Below are 25,987 nucleotides of genomic sequence, written 5' to 3' on the forward strand. Positions count from 1 at the left end.
GATAGGATAAAATTTATTTATTTTGGTGTCAGGGATTTGATTCAGGGACACTTTACTGATGAGCCACATCCCCAGCCCATTTTTAAATTTTGATTTGAGACAGGGTCTCACTTACGTTGCTGAGGCTGATTTTCAACTTAGAGATCCTTCTGCCTCAGCCTCCTCAGGAACATTTTGTCTCTAAACTACATCCTTGCCTTTTTTTTTTTGGAGAGAGAGTCTTGCTAAATTGCCCAATCAGGCCTTCTGTTTGCAATCTTTCATTTGATAATCTCGGGGAATGTTATATAGAAAACTCCAAACTTAAATATATTTCATAGATTTAAAAATGGGAGCCGAGCACAGTGGTACATGCATATAATCCCAGTGGTTCAGGAGGCCGAGACAGGAGAATCCAAAGCCAGTCTCAGCAAAGCAAAAGAATCATAAAGATAAATGGATTTCATAGCAGATTTTCTAAAACCCTAATGAAAAAGAGTGGTTGTATAACAAGATAGTCTGAAAGCCTAAAGCTAAGGTAGGAAAAATACTTTTGTTCTAGAATGAGAACCAGATAAAGAGTTAGGAAAGAGTTAGGGTTTACAGTTTAAAGTATTTCTCCTAAGTAATGTATTTAAAGTATGAATTATAGAGTTTATCACAGCAAAACTGTTTCTACTGAATTCTAATGTGCTTAGGAGTTTCTCTCACTTGTAAGTAAAATGACTTGTGGTATGGCATTTTCTATACATACTAATGTGATTTGAAAGAGTTTTATTATGTTTTACTTTTTAAAAAATAAAGATGCTTTGTGAATAAATTATAAAAATAGGATAGTGAAATACAGCAATGGTAGAGTGAATCTGTTGAAAATATTTTCTCTAGTAAGGCATGAAGTTATTAACACTATTATCTATTTAAAGGCTAGACAAATGGCTGCTGTACTCCTAAGACGTCTTTTGTCCTCTGCATTTGATGAAGTCTATCCAACTCTTCCATCAGATGTTCAGACTGCCATCAAGAGTGAACTACTGATGATTATTCAGATGGAAACACAGTCTAGCATGAGGAAAAAAATTTGTGACATTGCTGCAGAATTGGCCAGGAATTTAATAGGTGTGTATGCAAGTACATGTATAATTATGTTACAGACCCTTTTTTTTTCCTCTATTGGAATCTTGCGGAAGAAGATTCTCAGTACAATAGAATTTGGTTTATTCTATTCAAAATGAATATGATTATAGATTATTCAATTACAGCCAAAAATTATAGGTACTTATAAAATCTAGTCATAATACTTACCTATTGGTATTTGAAACATCCATATGGAAATATAGTTTTGTAATTTGCTTGAAAGTTGCCAATTATATTTTCCTCTTTAATCTGTGAAGTTTTGGAAGCACAGGCTAACTCCTGGTATAAAGTACTTTGTAATTTAAGCTTACCAATTGGCAAAAGTTCAGGGCCAGTCTAGGCAACTTAATGAGACCCTGTCTTAAATTATGAAATTTTCAAAGGACCTATAAAATAATATTTTTTTTAAAAGGGCTGGGATGTAGCTCAGTGATAGAGAATTTGCCGTAGCATATACAAGGCCCTGAGTTCAATCACCAGAATTATTAAAGAAAATAATTAATCTTTTAAAACTTGCCAATTGAAGTTGAAATCCATGAATTCCTGGGGCTTTTGCAATTATATAAGTATAGTGATAAATCATACATATGTACTACTGTATATATTTTATGTGTGCATTCTAAGTACATGCTCTGCCACTAAGCTACACCCTCAACCCATACTTTTTTTTTTTTTTTTTTGGTATTGGGAATTGAACTTAGGGACACTCAACCACTAAGCCACATCCTCAACCATATTTTGTATTTTTCTTAGAGACAAGGTCTCACTGTTGCTTAGTGCTTCGCTGTTGCCGAGACTAGCTTTGAACTCACAATCCTCCTGCCTTAGCCTCCCAAGCTGCTGGGATCATATGCATGTGCCACTGCACCCGGCTGCATACATTAATTTTGAATAGGGATTCATAGTTGTGATTGCAAGCAGAATTCATCTACATGACATTTTTAATAATTAAGAGGATTACCTCATGAAATAGGGGTTAAATAGGAGAATATTAGCCAGGCATGGTGGCGTACACCTGTAATCCCAGCGGCTCAGGAAGTTGAGGCAGGAAGATCCAAAGTTCAAAGACATCCTCAGTAGCTACTCTAAGCAGTCCAATGAAACCCTGTCTGTAAATAAAATACAAAATAAGGCTGGGGATGTGGCTCAGTGGTTGAGTGCCCCTGAATTCAATCCCTAGAAACCACAGCCCCCTCTCCCCCCCAAAAAATATAACATTGTTGATTGTGCTTTGTGTACATTATGACACTAATTTTTTAATTTTGTCAAACAACTAGCAGATTATCATTTTTTCTGATATCTACAAATTTTTAGAAACCAGCAAGAAATATGTTTTGGATTTTTGTGGGGGATGTCCTGGGATTAAACCCAGGAGTACTTTACCACCAAGCTACATCCCCAACCTGTTGTTAATTTGAGATAGGATCTAAGTTACTAAGGCTGACCTCAAATTTGTGATCCTCCTGTCTCAGCCTCCCAAGTTACTAGAATTACAGGAATGTGCCACTGCTGCTGGCTCAGATTTTTATTTTTCAAGTAAATAAATTCAAAATCCACTGAACTCTTTAATTTTGAATATTTTTAAATAGAATAGATAATTCATTTTTCAGGTTTTAAATGTGTGGTGCACAGGTTTATAGGTGACATTTCTTGTTAAATTGTTTAATAATGGAAACATTTTCAAATAATTTTTTTTTAAAGCAAACATCTTTATCCCCTTTAAGGTATAATCTTTTATGTTTTATGCTGAAGGGGCAGTTAAAAGGGTATTTTATTAAGGCTAAGGATATAACTCAGTGGTAAAAGAAGGCTTGCCTAGCATGCCTGAGGGTCTGGGAATGGGGTATTTTATTTTACTGTCTGATCAAATATCACACTGACAATCAGCTTTTGGGGGGGGGTATTACTGAGGATTGAACACAAGGGCACTCTACAACTGATACTGTAGCCCTAGCCTATTTTATTTTTATTTTGAAAAAGGGTCTCACTAAGTTGCCTGGACTGGCTTTAAACTTGTGATCCTGTTACCTTAGTGTCTTGAGTCACTGGGAATATAGGTATGCACCAAGGACCCCCGACACTTTTTTATTATTATTATTTTAAGAAATGGGGTCTTATTATATTGTTCGGGCTGACCTGAATCTCCTAGTCAACCCTTAAGGTTTTTGGAACAATATAACTAATGAGTCTTATAAGTGGCACAATAGCTTTTGTGGTTCTACTCATTTTTATTACAAAGTATCACAAAAATTTAGATTTTTAACTCTTGTTAAAAAAGTAAACATTGAGTTATACAAAATTACATATAAGAGGTTGTGAGGGGAAGGGGAAAATAAACAAGGAGGGAAATGAATTACAGTAGATGGGGTAGAGAGAGAAGAGGGGAGGGGAGGGGAGGGAGGATGGTAGAGGAGAGGAAAGGTAGCAGAATACAACAGTTACTAATAGGGCATTATGTAAAAATGTGGATGTGTAACCGATGTGATTCTGCAATCTGTATTTGGGGTAAAAATGGGAGTTCATAATCCACTTGAATCTAATGTATGAAATATGATATGTCAAGAGATTTGTAATATTTTGAACAACCAATAAAAAAATTGTAAATAAAAAAAAAAGTAAACATTGATACTATCCTATAGCACTTTAAAACTACAAAAGTATGAATACCCTCTCTTAGTCCTGGGATTCTCAACTTAGTGAGACACCCCCATCTCAAAATAAAAAGGGCCAGGGATGTAAATCAGTGTCCCTGGTTGTTCAATCCCTGGTACCAAAAATGAATAAATAAATATAAAATATTACTCTGTGCTTTTGTAACCCATATACAGAAATTATAAACCTAATATTTTATACAAAAAATACCATTAATATTAAATTAATCTTTGACCATTGTTATGGTTAAAGAACTCAATTTTATTGGCATTTTTAAAAATACAGAACAAGTGACATACTATTACATATTTTGAATGAGGTTTAAAGGGATTCATCATTAATATTTTGAAGTTTGGCTTCAAAATGGATTTTTTTTCCCTTTTAGATGAGGATGGCAACAACCAGTGGCCTGAAGGTTTGAAGTTCCTTTTCGATTCAGTAAGCTCTCAAAATATGGGACTGCGGGAAGCTGCCCTTCACATATTCTGGTATATCCATTGATCTTGTTTTATTTCTGTTATTGTCATTTTTAGCTTAATGTCATGAAAGTCCAAAACACATTTTAATTGATTGTTTTAGCCTAATTTTGGTTTGGGGCCTTAAAATAAAAATTAGGTCTTCATATAAGCTTTGTATTTGAATTAAAAGCAACATTGGAGGTTGGAAATGAAGCTTTTCATTCACTCTGCAGTTTTCTTTTTTGTCTTAGGATCCCAGAATTTTTCTTGAATGGCTTTGCTTTTTTTCCTTTATTTGGAGGTTAATACACTACCAATTGTAGCTTTTATAAAATCACTTTAATATTGGTATCTTGAAAAAGAAAATGAGAGTGCTAGTGAATTCCCAGTGTGTTTTCTGGGTCTTCTGTGATATTTTAACAAACTTCTAAGTGTGTGAACATGTGGTTTAAGTTTAGAATTAGGTGATTATTTTTTGTCCTACAGTGTTCCCATAGTTTTCTGCTGTTTAAAGTATGATTAGTGCCAGGTGCGGTGGTGCATGCCAAAACCTCAGGGGTTTGAGGCAGGAGGATCCCAAGTTCAAAGCCAGCCTTAGCAAAAGCAGGGCACTAAGCAACTCGGTGAGACCCGGTCTCTAAATAATATACAAAGTATAACTGGATGTGGCTCAGTGGTCAAGTGCCCCTGAGTTCAATCCACAGTACCGCCCCCACCAAAATGAATAGTATATGTTAGATTTGTAACTTTCAGGTGAGCCATTAGATGTATAGTTTTTTTTTTTTTTTTTTTTTTTTTAAGAGAGAGGAGAGAGAGAGAATTTTTTGATATTTTTTTATTTTTTAGTTATCGGTGGACACAACATCTTTATTTGTATGTGGTGCTGAGAATCGAACCCGGGCCGCACGCATGCCAGGCGAGCGCGCTACCACTTGAGCCACATCCCCAGCCCCAGATGTATAGTTTTTAGTCATCATTTTCTACTTCAGTTGTCAAGTTATATTATTTTGTATATTATTTAGAGAAGTTTGTTAAAATATCACAATATTTTGCTTATTTAAGTAATTCAGATTATAGAAAGAATGAAAAGCATTCAACTGACTTGTTTACTACATTTAAAAGTAAAATAGATCTTGAATTCCCTGGGTCACTAAGACTAGGAACAGATGGTCAGAAAGCATGATTACTATAGTTACCATCTGAAATCTTTTGCTCTTGTCCCATCCTATGCTTCAGGTCAGTTTCCAGTTGCGACATAGTGGTAAAGATAAAGCATGGGCTGGAAATAGGCTGCTGAGTAATCTGTATGCCCAGTTCAAGCTTTTGCTGTTTGCTTCCATTCACTCAACCCAGAAAGAGAATTCCTTAGAGCACGTGTATATATTTGGCCTAAACATTAATGCATGTTTTGAGCCAGGTGAACAGTTCATTAGAGATTCTTCCTCACACTTTACAAGGATAAAATGTAATTTTAAAGAGTATTTTTGGATCATTTCTCAGGAACTTCCCTGGAATTTTTGGGAACCAGCAGCAGCACTATTTAGACGTCATCAAACGGATGTTAGTTCAGTGTATGCAAGATCAGGAACATCCATCGGTAAATGATTTCAATTCCATTACTTAACATCTAAGTTAATCCACCTTGTGAAATTATGTATTAGAAGATTGTAAGTGCTAGTTTTACTGAAAATAATTTCATCCTGAGTTAAAAAAAAAAAAAAACTTGACCTTGAATATATCAAAAAAGTTTCTCATGTTTGTCCTATTTTACTCTCTTTATTTTAGATCAGGACATTATCTGCTAGAGCTACTGCTGCGTTCATACTTGCAAATGAGCATAATGTTGCTCTGTTCAAACATTTTGCAGATTTGTTACCTGGATTCTTACAGGTAAAAAACAAATAGTATAGAATAAATAATAATTACATTCCATATTAATATTCATTAGTTTCAAGTTTTCTTTAGGGTTTTGAGGTATATTTGTTCATTTATTAAGTAAATATTCATTGCCTATTATATGCTCATACAAGTCTTACAGTGTAGTAAGTGGTAGTATCATAAATCAAACACTGGTCTCCCTATAAGAGTACATTGTAAATTAAGTAGTTTGTTATTAAAACTACATTATTAGTACTCAAGGACAAGTTAATGTTTTAAGGGTACCTTCCTGCCTAAATCAGCAAAATAATGTTGGATAAGCTAGAGTAGTGATTCTTAACTTTTCAAAACTCCAAACTGTGTTGTTTTGACAGATTTTTGCTACTTCCCATATATTATCCTAAAATGAAATGCATAAGAAGTAAAACTCATGTATATTTTTAAATACCAATAAATGGCTAAAATTAAATACAAGGAAATAAAAAGTAATGTATAATAAAATGGTGTACTTTTCCAGATATAAAATGCTGAAACATTACTAAAATTCAAAGTGGAGTAAGTGATTTCTAAGTGATATATACAAATGCAGTAGCTAAACAGGGGAGGTATCATTGGTAAGTCAAATACCATGCAATACTGCTCTATTTCATATATATATTTCTTAATGGACACAATACCTTTATTTTATTTAGTTATTTTTTTAATATGCTGAGGATTGAACCCAATGCCTCATATGCAAGGCAAGCACTCTACTACTGAGCTACAACCCCAGTCCCTACTCTTACTATTTTCTTTTTCTTTTTGCTGTTGTTTGTTATTTGTTTCTAAGAAATAAGCATTTTCTTAAACCACAAGTCATTTTACATTTGGTAACAGACCGAAATTGTACATTTAGACAATTGGTAATAAGAAGCTGTAACAGGGCTCTAAGAGAGGCTGCCTTGGCTAAAAAAGCACAGGCTCTTGACCTAGACTAAAACATAAAACACCACATGCTCTGGGTCAACTTAAGCTGGAGAAAGCTTGCCAGCTCTATCTTCATTTTTATCTGTCTGCACATAGTAGGCAGTGTTCATATAAAAACTAGCAGTGCAGCCAATGTTTGTCAGCCCTAAATATACCCAAGCTCTGTCCTCCCCTTGAAGACTGAGGCTGCATTTGGAGCAGCCTGTTGAAGACCCCTGTAGTCATCCTGGGTCACATTCTAGGATTACAAGTGAGAAAAACAGGGAAGGGAGGGAGAAGAAAGGGAGAAAGAGAGAGAAGGAAGCAGTCAGATGGACAGGGGTAGAGGTAAACAGACACACTCTGAGCAGAAAATGAAAATTGTCCCCCGGGAGAGTCATGAAGACTTCTCTGAAGCTATCTCCCAGACAGAGAGAGAGACCAAACTGAGGGGATAATCAATTAGACCACAGTCTGAGCAAGAGCACTTAATGGTGTTCTCAGTCTGGTGTTGTGGTTCAGTGGTAGAGCACTTATCTAGTATGCGTGAGACACTGGGTTCAATCCCAGCACCACATAAAAAACAAAACAAAACAAAAAACCTAAGTAAACAAAATAAAGGTATTTATTTACTTATTGGGGGAGGGAGGTAGCCAGGGATTGAATTCAGGGTCACTCACCCACTGAGCCACATCCCCCAGCCCTATTTTGAATTTTATTTAGAGACAGGGTCTGACTGAGTTGCTTGTGTCTCACAAAACTGATGCTGGCTTTTCGATCCTCCTGCCTCAGCCTCCCGAGAGCCACTGGGATGACAGGCATATGCCACTGTACCCAGTCATTTATTTATTTTCAGTCTGACTTCAAGGTATATATATGTGTATACAAGGCATACACTGCCAGGTGTAGGAGGGACATACACAATAATAACAGTTAAATCTTTCAGAAAGCATAAACAAGCTAGTGTTCAACTAGTTAAATAAACTCAAAATACATACATGAAAACTAGACAGAATTAAAATGAAAGATGGACAAATCAGTTATGGCAAGGAGATGAGAACACTCATTCCTTAGCAGCTGATGAAATAGGCAATAAGTAAATAGAAACAAAGTACAGTGGAGCAACATCATGAACACTCTTCGCCTAATGGGCATGTTCTGAACACTGCAATGCCACGACTACACAGTATGCATTTTGGAGTGAATATGAAATGTTTACCAAAGTTGACCATAAAAGGGAACATAAACCAAATCTCAACAAAGTCTAAAGGATGAAATCACACCACATGTCTTCTCTGAATACCATGAAAGTAAGCTAGAGGTCAGGCATGGTGGCCCCTGCCTGTCTTGGGAGGCTGAGGTGAGCAGAAGCATCCCAAGTTCTAAGCCAGCTTCAGCAATTTAGTGAGATCCTTGTTAACTGATCAAGGCACTGTGTCAAAAATTAATAGTAGCATCAGTAGTAGTAAGTGGAATACTAGTAGTAGTGGTAATAGAATAAAAATAAAATAAAAAGGGCTGGTTTCAATCTCTAGCACCCATAAAGAAAACAGGAAAAATAAAATAAGAATTACATAACAATCAATATTGTTATTAGGCAAAGAAACACATTTTAAAGTATTGTGTCAGCTGAGCAGAGCGGCACACATCTGTACACTTGACAGCCCATTATCTTCAGAAGCCGAAGCCACAGGATCCCAAGTTCAAGGCAAGCCTGGGTAACCCAACAAGAGACCCCTTTTCCAAAACAAAACCAAAAAAACCAACAATGTCTGTGGATGTTGTTGGGTCATCCAATGCCCTTGAGTTCATCCACCCCCAACACTGTAAAAACAGATGAACCTTTAATTAATGAAGAAAAATAGAATAACGGGAGGCAAAGAAAAAAAAAAAAAACCCTACTCTTACTGTTGATTATGTGAAGTAATGAAGTTCTAGATTTTTGAAACAAAGTATCCATTCTGCAGTGCCACAGTTTATACAGTAGTTACATTGGGGAGGGGTGTCACTATATAGTCATCCCTCTGTATCCTCAGGTTATTGGTTCCAGCCCCTTTGCCAATACCAAAGTCTAAATGCCCAAATCCCTTTATATAAAATCATATAGTATTTGTATGTACCTACGCATATCCTCTTATATACTTCAAGTCCTCTTTGTTACTTAGAATACCTAATAAGGGATAAATGCTCATACATAGGTGTTATGCTCTATTGATTTAGAAAATAATAACAAGGAAAAAGTCATACAAGATCAGTACAAATGCGAATTTTTTCCATGTATGTTTGATCCTTGTTTGGTTCAGTGTTCAAATAGTCAACTGTACATTAAAACCAGGCAAAAAATGATCTGTGACTTTAAGAATTTCTAGATTCAGATCATAGTTTATCATTTTTATAAATATTTGACATTTGTGATCATGTGAGTTGCATGATGAAAAGATTGTATGAATCCCTCTAAGCTTTTGTGTCATAGGATATCAAGTATCCCTGGCCTTTTCTCATCATTAGCTCTGTTTAGAACCACTATGTTAGGATGTAGGGCATCAGATGATTTTCGTGTGATAAAAAGATACTAATAGAATTTATTGACTTTTCTCCCCAGGTTATCATACTGAATAGATATTTTAGGTCTATTATAAAACTTTAGTGTAATATGTTATTGGGCTGGGGATGTGGCTCAAGCGGTAGCGCGCTCGCCTGGCATGCGTGTGGCCCGGGTTCGATCCTCAGCACCACATACAAAGAAAGATGTTGTGTCTGCCGAAAATTAAAAAAATAAATAATAATTGAAAAATTCTCTCTCTCTCTCTTTAAAAAAAAAATGTTGTTATTTGGTACTTTATCACCTAAAGTTGTGTTACTCTTTTTATACCTAATTCCAGAAATTTTTATTCCTTTGGCATAATGGTAGATTTAAAAAAAAAAAAAAAATGCCCAAGAACCACAGAGACCAAACTCAGTATCAATGAAAAATAAAATGGGTAATGTTGAACACTTTAATGCATATCATAGGATCTAGTATTTACTGTATGTATGGAAAAGACTGGGACATGAATATAGAAAAGACAGAATAAAGAGATAGTTGGTTATTAAAAAAAAATTCCCAACAGCCTTCAGTCTTTGTTGTAGTTATTATAGTTTTATTGGTTTTAATTTAACTTGGATTATCTTAATACATATTTATTTTTAGTTGACATTGTAATTGCACATATTTATAGGGTACAGTCATATTTCAGTACATGTATACAGTGTGTAATGATCAAATCAGGATAATCGGTGTATCTGGCATCTTAGACATTGATTATTTCTTTGTACTGAGAACATTCAAAATATTCTCTAGCTATTTTGAAATAAAATATGTCATTGAATGTTATCTACTGTAGTTATTCTACTGTGCTATACAAAATTAGAAATTATTCCTCATTCCATCTATACCCCTATACACATTAACCACCCTCTCTTCATCCCTTCCCCCCCCCCCCCACATTTCTGGTAACCACTATTCTCTACTTTGACTTTTTTCTTTCTTTCTTTTTTTTTGCTGGTGCTGGGATGAAACTCTGGGCCTTGGGCCTAGTACACAAGGAAGATCAACTTTTTTTTTTAACTCCACATATCTGAGAACATGATGTAGTGTTTGTCTTGTTCACTTATTTTAATTTAACATATTATTTTTCATCAGTGTTACTGCAGATGATAGAAATTCTTTTTTATGACTGAATAATGTTTCATTGTGTATATATAACACATTTTGTTTATCCATTCATCTGTCAGTGGACACCTAGGTTGATTCTTTGCTATTATAAATGATGTTGTAATTCACAAGTGCAGATGTGTCTTCAACATACAGATTTTAATTCCTTTGTGTATATACATACACAGGATATTTGGAATGCTGGATTATATAGTAGTTCTATTTCTAGTTTTTGAAGAACCCCTATACAGTTTCCCATAAATGGCTATACCAACTTACAGTTCCCCTTTTTCCACATCCTCACCAGATTTATTATTTTTTCACTTTGATAATAGCCAGTGTATATGGGTTGATATGATATTTTATTGCAGCTTTGATTTGTATTTTCTCTGGCTCAGATTTAAATGTTTTTGTGTTTCTAGTTAACAGTCCTCAAAACAAGGGTGTATATGTGTAGAACATTTGCCGAATATAGACTGTTAAATTATTTGGTGGGGGAAAAGGTTTAGTAATATTATTTTGCTATTGGCTGCCTTTGGGGGGATGTTTTGGTTAAGTAAGCATAAAATGAGTCTTGAACAGAGACTTTTTTCTGTTTTTTCTAGGCTGTAAATGATTCGTGCTACCAGAATGATGATTCAGTCTTAAAGTCTCTTGTTGAGATTGCAGATACCGTTCCAAAGTATTTGCGTCCTCACTTGGAAGCAACTCTACAGCTAAGTCTAAAGGTAAATTAAACAGTTCAGTAAATATTGTGCATATTATTTTCAAGTAACAACCTAAACTATTAAATGTATACAAATATGTCTTCTTTGTAGTTATGTGGAGACACAAGCCTCAACAACATGCAGCGCCAGCTTGCCCTTGAAGTGATCGTGACACTCTCAGAGACTGCAGCTGCTATGTTAAGAAAACACACTAATATTGTTGCTCAGACAAGTAAGTCAGAGGTCTTCAAACAGTTTGTGTGTAATGTGGCGAAATTGTTGGATTAATGTACTAAGGATTATGTGATTTCTCAGATTTATTTGAGAATATAATGGATGTCTTTTAAAAATCAGATGAACCTAGGGAAATGGATCTTTATATGTGTATGCATGGACCCACTGTTGTGGCTGTTTTTTTTAAAGACTGCAGACCCATAGAAAGCCTGCTAAGTAAAATTGCTATAGTGAACAGTATGATAGATTGCCATTTTTTTGTTAAAATATTGAACAAAGTCAATAGAATTAAAAGTAATCATAGAATATCTAGACATCTAATAGAAAGCTGAAAACTGAGATAACTTAATTGTGGTATGTAAAGTGAAGATAAGATTAGAACACAAATCTAACACTGATCAGAGCTCTCTTTACTATATTAGGTTGCTTTGTTTTATACTCTTTGGCGGAGAAATGTACATGACTGTTGTACTGTGGAAATACTATGTTTATTGTGTCTAGGATACAGATTTACAAACTGAACTGATGGTTTCTGACCTAGCTATTTCTGTGCTAATTGGTATCTGAACCATTAGTTTAGAAAATACATCACCAAGGTTGTTTTTTGTTTTTATTTTTGTTTTTTGGTTTTTGTAGTGGCACCTACCTTTTATTTTATAAAGAAGTAGCAATTAGAATTTTAGAAACTTTACCATTAAAGACAGGAACAGAAAAATATTCCCACTATCACTGTTTCTGTTGTGCTGACAGTTCCAGACATTGTCAAGATAACGTAAGTAGGGCTAGGGCTGTAGCTCAGTGGCAGAGTCCTTGTCTAGCATGTGTAACATACTGGGTTTGATCTTTAGCACCACATAAAAACAAATAAAGGCATTCTGTCCATCTACAACTACAAAAAAAAAAATTATAAGTATTGGCAAAAAAAGATAGATATTGTTTCTTTGTAGGCTGTGTGCTTGTCTACAAAAAGATAAATAAATGAATTGTTAGAACTGATTATTTTAAAGTTGAGCTGGGGCTATAGTTCTGTGGTTAGGGTGCTTGCCTGGAATGGACAAGGCCCTAGGTTCAGTTCCTAGGTTCAATTTTCAGGACTTCAAGAAAACAACAAAACCAAAAATAATAGTGTGCATATGAACTAATAAGAATCACTTAGAAAATTTACTAGGAAAGATCACGTAGTGTAGGCATGACTTGCTAATACCTTTAATACCTAAGAATAAATTTAAAAAATGTATAAGACCTTTGTGGGGAAAAAAAAAAATCAAGTGACATTGAGACTAATAGAACTAAACATCAGTTTTCCTCAGTCACCCTATAAATCCAATATTATTTTAGTCAAAATCCTAATAAAGTTGACCTTAAGATTTTTGTGAAAGAATATAGCTCCCAGAGCAGAAAATTTGATTTTTTAATTAATTAATTTGTTCTCATGTTGTCATGCATGACAGCAGAATGCATTTCAATTCATAAGCAAAGCTGATTTTGATGAAAAGTATTTGAGCTCTTGCCTTATCAAGTCGTAAGAATTTAGAATTCATTGATAGTACTGATACAGACAGTGGAAATGAACAGAGTAGAGAGAGTAGGAGCAAATCATGCACATGGAAATAAAGTTGAATTAAAAGGAAATTCACCAAATATGGTTGAGATAAGTAGTTATTTTTAGTAGGAAAAAATATCCCAGTTCCAGATAACGTAATAATTTGGGGTGGATGAAAGGCCTCAGTATTACTGGTACATTTCACAAGTAAAGTTTAATAATGAAGAACTTTTTTTCTTAAGACTGAGTTACAATCCATAGATACAAAAATTGATATAAAACAGATTTTTTGGATTAAGTCAATACATGCTACATGAAAATAAAAAACCCACAAACTGGGAGAAAATAATTACAATGTGCACAGTCAACAAAGTTTTGGTATATTGAAAATAGATAAAGGCTAAGAAGAGGAAATTCACAAAAGATAACTCTGACATAGTTAATGAGCACTGTTGAGCCCCAATTGAACAAGTGTGGTTGTGGAATACAACTTGTCAAGTGTTGAAAGGTGTGCAGCCAACAGGGCTCTTACTCTCTAGCTCCAGGGCACTTCACACATTTTTGTGAAATAAGACAAGGCCCTCTCTTCATCTGATCAGTGGAAGTTTATGCAAGTACTGTGGAAAGCAGTTTGATTTTTTGTACTATTGAAGATATTTGTAACAACTTCGTATTTAGATTCATAACTTGTCAAGGAGGAGATATACGTAATAATCTCATTAAATTAAATTTTCCTAGTGGGAGGAAAACTGGAAACAAAATGTTCAGCAGGACGATAGGTAGTTTGTTGGTATAATGGAATTCTGTGAAATTCATGATTGTTGAAAAACAGATTTCCAAAAAGTATAAACATGAAGCCATTTATCATATTTTTAAAAATAGAAGAGTACTATAATTTTATGTATAGATTCAAGTATAAAAATTAGGAATGAAACATTCATTTTGTTATGGGATATGAGAGACTGCAGTAGGAAGTTCAGAGGAAATTTGACTGTTTTCCCTAATCATTATGTCCCATTTAATCTATAGATTGCCTATAAAAACTTAAATGGAGCAATTTTTTTTTAAAAGGTTTCTTTAAAATTTTTCATGGGTTTCTATTAGGTGTTCTTTATATAGGATGATGGGACATAATTGGTTAATCTTGACTTTAAAAAAAAAATTAAATGTCGTTTTTGTTACTTTAAAGGAAAAAAATAAGATCCAAAGCAATTATCACAAGAAGTCAACTTTTGGGGGAACAGACAAATATAGTTTTCTCAGTATCTGGGGACAGTTAATACTAGGACCTCTTGTAAATACCAAATTTCATAATGCTGAGATCTCTTATAAAATGGCATAATAACTACATGTAACCTCGTATCCTCTCACTTTTAGCCTTTTTTAGATTACTTATACCTAATGTAATGAAAACGTTATGTAAATTATTGTTAAAATGTATTGTTCAAGGAATATGACAAGTGGTACAAATTTTAGTACAGGCAGTCCCCCCATCAGCCCTGAATATTTTTTAATCTGAGTTTGGTTAAAACCCACTGATGAAGAACCTGTGGATGCAGAGGGCCTATTATATTTGTTTTGTCTTACTCTTCTTAAAGGCAAAGTAAAACTTAAGTTAAAATTCTTATTTATAAATGGTGATATTGACAAAGTAATAAAAGCCACAGTCTTCAGGAATGAAATAATTCTTCACTTTAGTTCCTCAGATGTTAGCAATGATGGTTGATCTCGAAGAAGATGAGGACTGGGCAAATGCTGATGAACTAGAAGATGATGATTTTGATAGGTAATCACATCGATTACTGGTGGAGCTGGGTCTAGGGTGGTAGTGAGAGCTTTGGGGCTACCACTGGATGCTGTTAAACTTCTAAATTTGGAATATGGGACACTTTGCCTTTCTGTTATATGCATTTATGAATAACATTTTCCAAATTGTATTTTATTTATTTTTCTTAATGTAATTTGAAGTTAATGTTTAATGAAAGACATGGTTTATTTTAATTGTAAATAGTACATAAAACTGTATTCTATAAATAATCAGGAAAGCTACCTATAACAACAAAGAGAGTTATCTTTTTTGAAAAAACTAGAAACGCAAAATGTACCACATGTACACCGAGTGACAGTAATACTGTGTGGTACTGGCATGTTTTAGCTTAGGTAGGTCCCATGAATCTAAATTCCTATGGAAAAGTGAGCCAAAATCTGTATTTGCTGTGCATTACTGATGATGATACCTGACATATGAAAAAGCACTTCAAATTCTGTTGTTTTAATTTCTTTTTTTGGAGGGAGCACTTACTGGGGGTTGAACCCTAGAAACCTTTACCACTGAGCTACATCCCTATCCCTTTTTATTTTTTGAGACAGGTCTTGCTTAATCCCTGATCCTAAACGCTCGTGATCTTCCTTCCTAACCCTCCTGAATTGCCTACCACTTGATTTTTTTCAGTAGTCCCTAACATGTATTATAGATGGCAGAAATCAAAGAGTGAAGATGAGTTATTTGTCCAGGGTTACATAGCCAGTTAGCAAGCTGAGGTTTAATATTAGTTTACTTCTTGTTCTTCCTAGTGCATCATTCTACTACCTTTCTTATAAAGAACTTGAATTATTTTCCCAAAAGACTGGTACATTATAAGCTGCTAAATTAACCAAGATAAAAATTTTTTAAAACATTTGGCTTGCAGAATATTTGCTGCATTTTTCCCACTTTTTATTGGTGCATTATAGTTGTACATACTAATGGAACTTGCTGTTACATATTCATACATGCACACGATAAAACAATATGCATGCTGCATTTTTGAGGCTTAATCACATTGTTGAACTCAAGATTAATTTCTGGCTTCAGTACTGTTTTAAAGTGTATGAAAGTAAACCTTCATTAGGCTGAAGAGAAGACAGGTTAAATATTTTCCTTCTCTGGTTCAATTACCATAACATTGTGCTACCTGTCCTCTAATTTGCTCTGTAAATGATATTTAAATTTACATTAAGCTTACAAAACGTTTTTCTGGATTTAATGAATAAGATTTTCTTATCTGTGAATAAGCAGATCATAAGTATATTTTCAAAATAAAAAATTTTAGGTCCAAAGTCCTATTGTAAAGATTATTTTATATAATAAAAACTTTTATTATTTATAACTTTATCTTTGTAGTTTTGTCTTCACAGAACAATTAAAGATTATGCATATGACAAAATACTATTAGTCTTGGCAGCTGTGAGCAGAATAAATGTACAAATGCTTCTGTGCCTTGATCATTTCAGTGAAAACAGTTGCACCTGTGCATAGTTTTGGCAGTGCACTTTGTATTCCTTTAAAGATGAGTAATAAGTTAATATTGGGAGGTGGACAATCCTGTGTTTGAAGGATATCTTTAGGAAGGGAGATACACAAGGTTCATCAACCTCCCACTTTTATCTCTGAATTCTGAAAAAGATTCAGACAGGATTTTTGGGGGGTTAGGCAAGCGGTAACTAGGGATTGAACCCAGGGACACTTAACCACTGAGCCACATCTCTAGCCCTTTTTATTTGTTTTTTTGAGACAGGGTCTCAGTTGCTTAGAGCCTCCATAATTGTTGAGGCTGACTTTGAACTGCCTCTGCCTGCCAAACAGGTGTGCTATTGTACCCAGCAAGACAGAAGACTTTTATTAAAAAGTATCATGGTAGAGCATGATCAAAGTTTTTATTTATGCTTGCCCCCTCCTTTTTTTTTTTTTTTTTAAGCTGTAGGGTTTCTAATATTCAACTTCAATATCATTGAATATCACATGCAAAAGACTGCTTGAATTCTTTCTCAATCCCAGTTTAAAAACATGGATAGAAGTATGTACAGTGCAACATTTTTTGTGTGTCTTTGATTACATTATTTTGTTTATCTAGCAATGCAGTTGCTGGTGAGAGCGCTTTAGACCGGATGGCTTGTGGACTTGGTGGAAAGCTTGTTCTGCCAATGATCAAGGAACACATTATGCAAATGCTTCAAAACCGTAAGCTATCTGCTTCAAATGCTACCATAGTAGAATGAGTCTTTCTAAATGTTAAATTCTTAACAAATGGCGTTTGTGGAATATTTAACCTAATTCTTGTATTCTACTGATGAAATTTTTATTTAGTCATTTTTGGGAACATTCAGTCACTAGCTGAAGAATATTTTTCTCAGTACTGAAACAATTATTCAGTTTCCTCTTCACAAAATTGGCATCAGTGTTTAGGAAAAAAGTATGTAAACTCTAAAGGAAATTATAGTTAGCTCTGTAGTCAGAAATATTTAGGTTATTTACATGTAATACTGTGTTAGTTGTCAGCCCTTATACCTGTAGTTTTTATCAATACCAAAGATAAGTGTATGTTTTATTTTAATTTGTGGGGTTGTTTTAATTGCAAAGTTAACCTGCATGGTGTTTTTGAAAAATTAAAATACAAAAGTGTGTAAGTTTCAAGTCCTTTACTTCATATTCAGAAATGACCATTGTTGTCAGTTCTCTGAGACTTCTGATTTCATTTATTCATGTGTGTGATGTTTTTAATGTAAATATATAATATGGATACAGAGAACTTAACTAAACTTTTGTTCAACATTTTATCATATCACTATGTAACAGTCTGCCTCATTTTTTTAATAGTCACATAGCATTCAACAATCCCTTTCAAATATTAATAGATTTGTTGATTATAAATAATGTTAATGCCAACATTTTTCTACAGAAGTCCTGGCTTTTCTTTTATGAGTATTTGTTTTGTTTTTATGATGCTATAGGTTGTGCCTAGAAAGCTACATTCCTAGGACACTGTATATGAGTATTTTTATCTACATGGAATAGATTGCAAGAGCCAGGCAATGAGAGTTAAACCATAGCTAAAGGATCTTTTCTTTATTAATTTTATTAATTAGTTATTAATGCTAAGAATTGAATTCTAGGTCTCCCGTATGGCTGAGCATATTCTCTGCCTCCACCCTCAGGATTATGGAATCCTAAATTAGTAAGATTCAGTAATAATAGCAGCTTTGAATGATTGAGTACTCCTGCTCTTATGATATTCACCTAGTTTCTTATCCTTTTAAGATTCTTTCTTATCCCAAAAAAGGCATGGTCAAAAACCATTGCCTCTTTTTAAAGATGTGATTCTGATTCTGGATCTGGAAAGTAGTCTCCACCCCAGTCCCATCTTAGAGAATCTTTTCCCAAAGGCATAGGTAGGGGGAAAAAAAAGACACATTGCTTGACCTATAGGAGCTGCTAGAAAGAATAAATCTAAATAAAGAATAATAAAGAATAAACCCAAAGACAGTGAAAAATTGCATAAGGTTAACAGTTTTCTGTTTCTCTATTGATTGACACAGTTTTTCAAGTGGATTTATTGTGACTGTGGTTGATTTGTAGTTAAAGAGTTTGTCTATTACAGCTCACTAGATTATGGGCATGCACCATCACACTGGCTGTGAACTCTTAGTAAAACTTTGTTGATTGCTAAGTGTAAGGCTTTTAACAAGTCTTCTGCATCTCAGTTTTCTGACTATAGAATGGGAAAATAGTACTTGCCCCACACCCAGGCTGGAGACTGGAATTTATTTTATATATGTGAAAAATGCTTTAATAGTGGGAAAATTATACATATTTTCTAGTTTGAAGATAATATAGTAATTAATGCTGTGGAAGAATCATTTACATAACTTTTTTTTCTATACAACAGTCTTTTTTTTTTTTTTTTTGGTGCCAGGGATTTAACCCAGAGGTGCTTAATCACTGAGTCACACCCCCAGCCCCTTTCTATCTTTTATTTAGAGACAGGGTCTTACTGAGTTGCTGAGGCGGCTTTGATTCTCCTGTCTCAGCCTCCTAAACCATTGGGATTACAGTTGTGCACCATCATGCCTGGCCACAGCATTCTATTTTTTTTCCCTCTCTAAATATATTCTTTCTTTACCATATGCTACTTTATTTCAAAAAGATTTGTTGCTTTTGCTTTCAATAATAAACAGTAAAATTTTTATCCTCTTACCAGTGCCATCACATTCCTGCTAAACATACTTCCATAATTCCATACATTGGAAATAAATAAGATTATATTCAGATTCTCTGAATCAAATATGGATAACTTTCTAGATCATTAAGTGATGTAAATTGGCCTTTCTTCTTTAATGTTTAGTACATAAAGATTATTATCACATGTTCACATGTTCTCTTCCTAAGTTTATTACTCATTTGAGATTTCTTGACTTAATAGTATATAGAATTAGCTGGGCCCAGTGGCAGCACAGGAGGCTGACACAGAAGAATTCTGAGTTCAAAGCCATCCTTGGCAAAAGTGAGGCACTAAGAAACTCAGACCCTGTCTCTAAATAAGGCTTAGGATGTGGTTTAGTGGCCCTGAGTTCAATCTTCATCCCTCACCCTACCCTCCCCAAAAAAAACCAAAAAAGTATATGGAGTAATTGAAAATATACATACTGTGTTAATATTTTGTGAATATTCATTTAAAATGAAAAGCTCATCACAGAAATACTAACAGAAATAGCATTACTATTAAGAATGACTGTCCACCCCACCACCACCAAAGTAGCACAAAAGACTTGCATTTTTGTAAATACTTTTAAATAGATTAGCTAAGTTTTTGTCAGTTTGACCTAATGAATTACCCCCAACCCCAGTCCCAGAAAGGACATTGGGGAATTTCAGGAGTTTTGGGTCCCGGTTTGGAATCATTGTTGCTGTCCGTATACTCAGACCATGACCTATGTTTTATTTATCTTGCTTTGTTACACAACAAATTGGAAGAAGCATAACTTATGACTGTTTTTTAGTAAATAGAAATATTTAGAAATGAGAGGGAAAATCATACTAAAATAGAAGAGGCCAGTAAAATAAACATTGTTTAGTTAATATTCTATTAACCTAAAAGCAAATAGCCATTGTTACTATTAGAATACAAATAAGTTTCAATAAAAATTATTTAAATTCTTTACTTTATTTAATTCTTTATTCTTTATTTAAAGTAATGTGATCATAGTAATCAATAAATCTGTATTTAAAAATAGCAACGTATGACACCAAATCCAGGTATTTATTGCTTATAGTAAATTCATGGAAAAGTTTTCGGAATAAAGTGGTGTTACAAAACTAGTCTTAAAGATGAAAAAGTCCAGTCTGGCACTTTTTCTGCCATTTTTCTAGTGAGTAAAATGTTTTGTTATTTTCCATATAAGAATGTTATTTGCATACTTTCCACTTCCAGAATGATGTTTGCAGTATCTAATTAATATTCATTTGGATGTATTTCTTTTTGGTAGCTGACTGGAAATACCGGCATGCAGGATTGATGGCCTTATCTGCAATTGGCGAAGGGTGCCACCAGCAAATGGAAGGAATTCTAAATGAGATAGTAAATTTTGTTTTGCTTTTCCTTCAAGATCCTGTAAGTACCAGTAAATACTTGATTTGTAATCATAACTGTAGTTTCACATGGAACCTTGTTCTTACTAATACAAGGGAATATATTCCAGCATCCAAGAGTAAGATATGCTGCCTGCAATGCTGTGGGACAGATGGCTACAGATTTTGCACCTGGTTTCCAAAAGAAATTTCATGAAAAGGTAAATAACAAGTCCTCAAATACTCCAGTCAAACTGTAAGAAGAGGGATTGCATTTAAAATTATATGCCTATTTATTTGGTTTCATTTCCCAGGTGATTGCAGCTTTGCTCCAGACCATGGAAGACCAAGGCAACCAACGGGTACAGGCCCATGCAGCTGCTGCTCTCATAAACTTTACTGAAGACTGTCCCAAGTCTCTACTTATTCCATACTTAGATAATTTAGTGAAACATCTGCACTCTATTATGGTACTTAAACTTCAAGAGGTGAGTTTTAAGATTGGGTGTCAGGGGTGTACAGGGATTAAACCCAGAGGCATTTAACAACTGAACTGCCTCCCCCGCTCTTTTTTTATTTTGAGACAGTATCTTGCTTAGGGCTTCACTAAGTTACTAAGGCTGGCTTTAAACTGTGGTCCTCCTGCCTTGGCTTCCAGAGCTGCTAAGATTATACAGGTGTGTGCCACTGCACCCAGCAGATTCTCTTTAAGATCTTTTTATAGATTTATAGATTAATTTAGATTAGTTATTGGATAAGACCTGGAGAAAGAGGGATTTCAGTAAGACTATCAACATAGAAAGTTAGAGCCAAACTATTCTCGGTAGAGTAATTCAGGCTCAGTCAGAGAACAGGCCAGTATTGAAACTGAAACACCCAGCCTAAATGTTAGGTAAAATTGGTGTTGTGAGTTGCCTTAAAAACAAAAGAGAAAAATTTCTTGACTTGTTATATGTAACTTTGAAGAACCATTTTTTGTTATTTTTTGCTCAGCAAATGGTAACATCATAGTAGATAAGGAATATGGTAACATTGGGGGGCATAAATAAAAGATGGAGGGAAGGTTGAAAGCAAGGTCATCACACCATCATTCTCCGAGGGGCATAGATGATAATGATGGAAATTAGTGGGAATAGATAATTCTCATATGTGACAAAGTATCTTTGAAAATCAACTTAAAGGAAGAAAGGTCTTTTTGTCCCACAATTTCAGTCTGTTCAGCTGGCTCCATTGCTTGGGTCTGTGATGAGGCAGAGACTCACAATAGAACTGCCCACCTACCTCATGGTGGCTGGAAAGCAGAGAGGGAAATAAAGGAACAGGCCAGAGACATGATATACCCTTTAAGGATGTACTCCTAGTGACATGCTTCATCCAACTGGGGCCCTTAATCCACTTACAAGGTCAGAGCTCTCATAATTCAATCATTTTCCTAAAGCCCTGCCTCTGAATACTGCTGCATGAGCCTTTGGGGGAGATTCCAAATTCAAAGTATAATAAGAAGCAAGTAAAAATGTGTTAACTATTCTACAGAGCGACAGAATTGAGACTGTATAGAAAAAAAATCCTTTTTTCTGTAAATAATTTGAATTTTTAAAATAAGGCTTATTATCCAAGTAGATGGTTCATAGCTATAGTCTAAGTAAGGGGGGAGTGTATGCTGAAATAGTTGAGTGATTTTAGTATAGCAGTGTGCCAGGAGTATACTATCAGATGTGAGAGAAGACACAGATAAGAAAAACAAGGATCAAAGCCCAATTTGTTGTTAAGTAGAAAAAAATGGATTTTTGCTATAAAAGTGAATTGAATAATTCTAAGGGAATAAAGAATAAAAGACTGTTTTGTATGGTCTTTTTACGGGATTCAATATATGTGAAGTTATCAGCACATTGTTATAATTTCTGATACCCTCAATTCCTATACTTAGGGTGGATTAGTAACAGTTCACAGACTACCGTTTGCATAGCACTGTCAAAGAAGAGAAAAATGAGAAATGATTATATTAAAATCCAAAGAAAGTAGAGTTTCAAATAGACCTGAGTTTTCAGTGTCCAGTGAACAATAGGCTAAAAATATGCTCAGAGGAATTTCGAAGTATATGAAGATAGACAGCTATGGACCCACATTGAAGGCAGATAATTTGGTTGGTAAATCACAAATAGTTGGGTCCAATACAACTTCACAATTGGGTTTGAATAGAGGGGGCTGCAGTGTAGGGAGAGTCTGTCTCCCTGTCATTCCTTCAAGAGTCCAGTATTTTAAAGACTGAAGGATGGAGTTTGCTTAGATGAGGTGAAGAGGAGGATAATGTTCAGGGTTGTTTGAAAAGAGGGTAGCAGGAGGGCCGAAGATAATAAACATAGCAAATGCTGAAATGCAGAAGAAAGGGAGTTAAGATAACTTCTTTAAGGCTTGGTACAATTTGTAATACAAAGGGAAGTGCTCTACTGAGAGTATACTTTTTATTGGTGAAGGAAAGAGAAGAAAATTTTTGCTAGGTCTCAGATATTTCCGAATCAGAAATTATTTAGAAATTTGCAAGGTGACAGCATGGGCTCTGCTACAGATACCTAGGAAGCATTGTTGCAAGCCTAGGAGGCTAGAGCACGTTGTAGGCCTTTGGTACAGGGAACAGTGTCATTTCTTAAGCTTCAGCATGAAAGAGAAATGTGTGCCAGAGAGGGCACCAGAATTCCTTAGTGGGATCCTCCAAGGAGCGTTTGATTAGAAAATAAAAGAATTCCCCAAGAAGTAATTTTCTCCATAGAAACATAGTAGGTCAGGACAAAATATAACAGTATAGTGGAAATCAGTGAGTAAAAGATAAGAACAATAAAGCATTAAGGTATATGGATACTAAAAATTGAAGTGGAGTCAAGGTTAGGACTCTAGAACCACCTGGTTTTGTGGGGGTTTTTGTTGTTGTTGTTGTTGTTATTGTTGAGATAAAGCAAAAACAAGGTGTTCTTTGTTAACAGAAGAGAGAGAGAAAGCCACATAAATAGTTCAACATGATTTTTTTTAATAGAAATTTCTTTCAAAATGTACAGTTTCCTTCTTGCTCTTTGGAGAGGTAATTCAGAGAAGCCTTTAAGAATTGGAAGGAAGTAGCAAATTGAAATGATTTCTGATTTGGTTGTTGTTTTAATTTAATTCATTTATTTTGTTTGTTTTTCTTCTAGTTGATTCAGAAAGGTACCAAATTAGTTTTGGAACAAGTTGTGACATCCATTGCATCAGTTGCAGATACTGCAGAAGAAAAGTTTGTCCCCTACTATGATTTATTTATGCCATCACTGAAGCACATTGTTGAGAATGCAGTTCAAAAGGAACTCAGACTTTTGAGAGGGAAAACTATTGAATGCATCAGTCTCATTGGCCTGGCAGTTGGGAAGGAAAAAGTAAGTGACTTGTATTATGTTAAATTTACTATATATAATTTGGCAGTGTGGTGGGCACTGAGTGAAATGGAGTGTTTTTCCTTCTGGTGAATGGTTTTCTGGATACTTGGGGTTTTTTGTTTCATCTTTCCTTTAACATTACTCCATTTTCCTATATAAATAAATTGTTGCCTGCTTTTTTTTACTTGTGAATATTAAGGATTTTTCTTAACTTGGTTATATGTTTGTCCCCCTTCTCTGCCACAGTACATTGTTTCTGTAGTTCAACATCCTCATGATTAGTTCCACTTAAAAATGTTCCATTTGTTTTCTTGGTGATCCAAAAGCATCAAGTGTCTATATGTGCATATAACTCTTCATAAAATAATTAGCAAGAATCATTAGGCAAGTATGTTTATTCTCAGCCAACATCTCAGTTGTCGAAACTGATCCAAAAGTTTTTCTGTCATGGGCATTTTGCATTCTGATCCTCGGAACTTAGCATGAAACCTCTCTGTTTTGCCTTTCCAAAACCAGCATTATTATTAACTTTTACTTTTTGTGTGGTATTGGGAATTGATTCCAGGGAATGCTTTACCACTGAACTGTCCTAATCCCTCTTTTTTTTTTTATTTTTTATTTTCATCAGTTACATGTGACAGTAGAAAGCTCTTTGATTCATTATACACAAATGGAGCAGAATTTTTAGCTTCTCTGGTTGTGCATGAATAGAGTCACACCATATGTACAATCATACATGTACCTAGGGTAATGATATCTGTCTCATTTAGCCATCTTTTCTACCCCCTTGCCCCCTCCCTCCCTCCCTTTATGCCATCCAAAGTTCCTCCACTCATCCCACTTCCCACCCCATTGTCTCCCTTTTTTATTTTATTTTTTTTTTTAATATTCATTTTTTAAGTTTTAGTTGGACACAATATCTTTATTTTACATTTTCTGTGGTGCTGAGGATCGAACATGCTAAGTGAGCACTCTGCCACTGAGCCACAGCCCCTCCCTCTTTTATTTTTTGAGTCCGGGTCTCACTAAATTTCCCATGCTGGCATCTAATTCAGCCTCCTAAGTAGCTGGTATTACAGACATGCTCTACTATGCCTAGCTTAATTTTTCTTTTAAGTTGTGGGACCATTCTAACCAAACATTTGTATGTTCTATACTATGTATATCTAGCTTTGAAGCACCATTGCCTGGTCATAACAGTGGAAATTGCCAGAACTGCACAGTTATATGAAATCATTTACAAAATAAAATCTTTGTGAGTTAATTCTATGGAGCCATTTAAAATTTTCCTTTGGATTTGAATTAAATTCTACTGTTTGAAATACATGAGCAATAGACCAAAGCTTGATTCCATTAGAAGTATCTTTTTAAACTGCAGTTTACTTTGTCCTTCAGGAGAAAGTATGTTTTCCCAGAAAGAGCATTAAATCTGTTAATGTAGATGAGAATTTTTCAGTATAACATTTATCTGTGGAGTTTTAACCCATGTAGAAAAGATAGGTTTTTTTTTAAGTTTTGTTATTACATAAAAACCAAAATTAGATAGCGACAATGGTGCTATGGACTGCTAAATACCTGTAATGTATTTTCCTCTAGTTCATGCAGGATGCCTCAGATGTGATGCAGCTATTGTTGAAGACTCAGACAGATTTCAATGATATGGAAGATGATGATCCTCAGGTAAGTAGTATTTCTGACCTTACCTTGATCCATTTATGAGTTGTGGATAGCGCAAGGTTAAATGTTCTTAAAAAAAGAATGATAGCTCTCTTGAGTTACATTTTCAGAGATTCTTTTCACTGGTTTCTGTTCTTCTGGAGTCGGGTTTTCTTACTCTGTTGTGACATGTTTCTGCTTCTTTTGACTCTTTCAAGTTTTGTTGCTCTTGGGCTCTGTGCAAAGCTCTTACCTTCTCACTCTCCTGGAAGCAGTAGCATTCATTCATGACTGCAGGTTACCTCTGTATACTTGTGACTTG

General features: G+C 34.7%; 1 protein-coding gene across 1 annotated transcript in view; it reads left to right on the top strand.

Annotated features, from left to right (window-relative positions):
• Ipo5 (importin 5) overlaps positions 1-25,987 on the top strand; it is a 45,921-nt gene that overhangs the window by 7,445 nt on the left and 12,489 nt on the right. The window contains exons 3-15 of the mRNA XM_076872410.2: positions 903-1,095; positions 4,151-4,253; positions 5,724-5,820; positions 6,009-6,113; positions 11,346-11,468; positions 11,559-11,679; positions 14,923-15,010; positions 17,118-17,224; positions 20,527-20,651; positions 20,740-20,829; positions 20,923-21,096; positions 23,791-24,009; positions 25,606-25,689. Of these exons, the coding sequence (XP_076728525.1) occupies positions 903-1,095; positions 4,151-4,253; positions 5,724-5,820; positions 6,009-6,113; positions 11,346-11,468; positions 11,559-11,679; positions 14,923-15,010; positions 17,118-17,224; positions 20,527-20,651; positions 20,740-20,829; positions 20,923-21,096; positions 23,791-24,009; positions 25,606-25,689 (1,629 nt within the window). The remainder of the gene's footprint in view (positions 1-902; positions 1,096-4,150; positions 4,254-5,723; positions 5,821-6,008; positions 6,114-11,345; positions 11,469-11,558; positions 11,680-14,922; positions 15,011-17,117; positions 17,225-20,526; positions 20,652-20,739; positions 20,830-20,922; positions 21,097-23,790; positions 24,010-25,605; positions 25,690-25,987) is intronic.

Source organism: Callospermophilus lateralis, chromosome 12 (genome assembly GCF_048772815.1).
Source record: "Callospermophilus lateralis isolate mCalLat2 chromosome 12, mCalLat2.hap1, whole genome shotgun sequence".
Taxonomy (NCBI): domain Eukaryota; kingdom Metazoa; phylum Chordata; class Mammalia; order Rodentia; family Sciuridae; genus Callospermophilus; species Callospermophilus lateralis.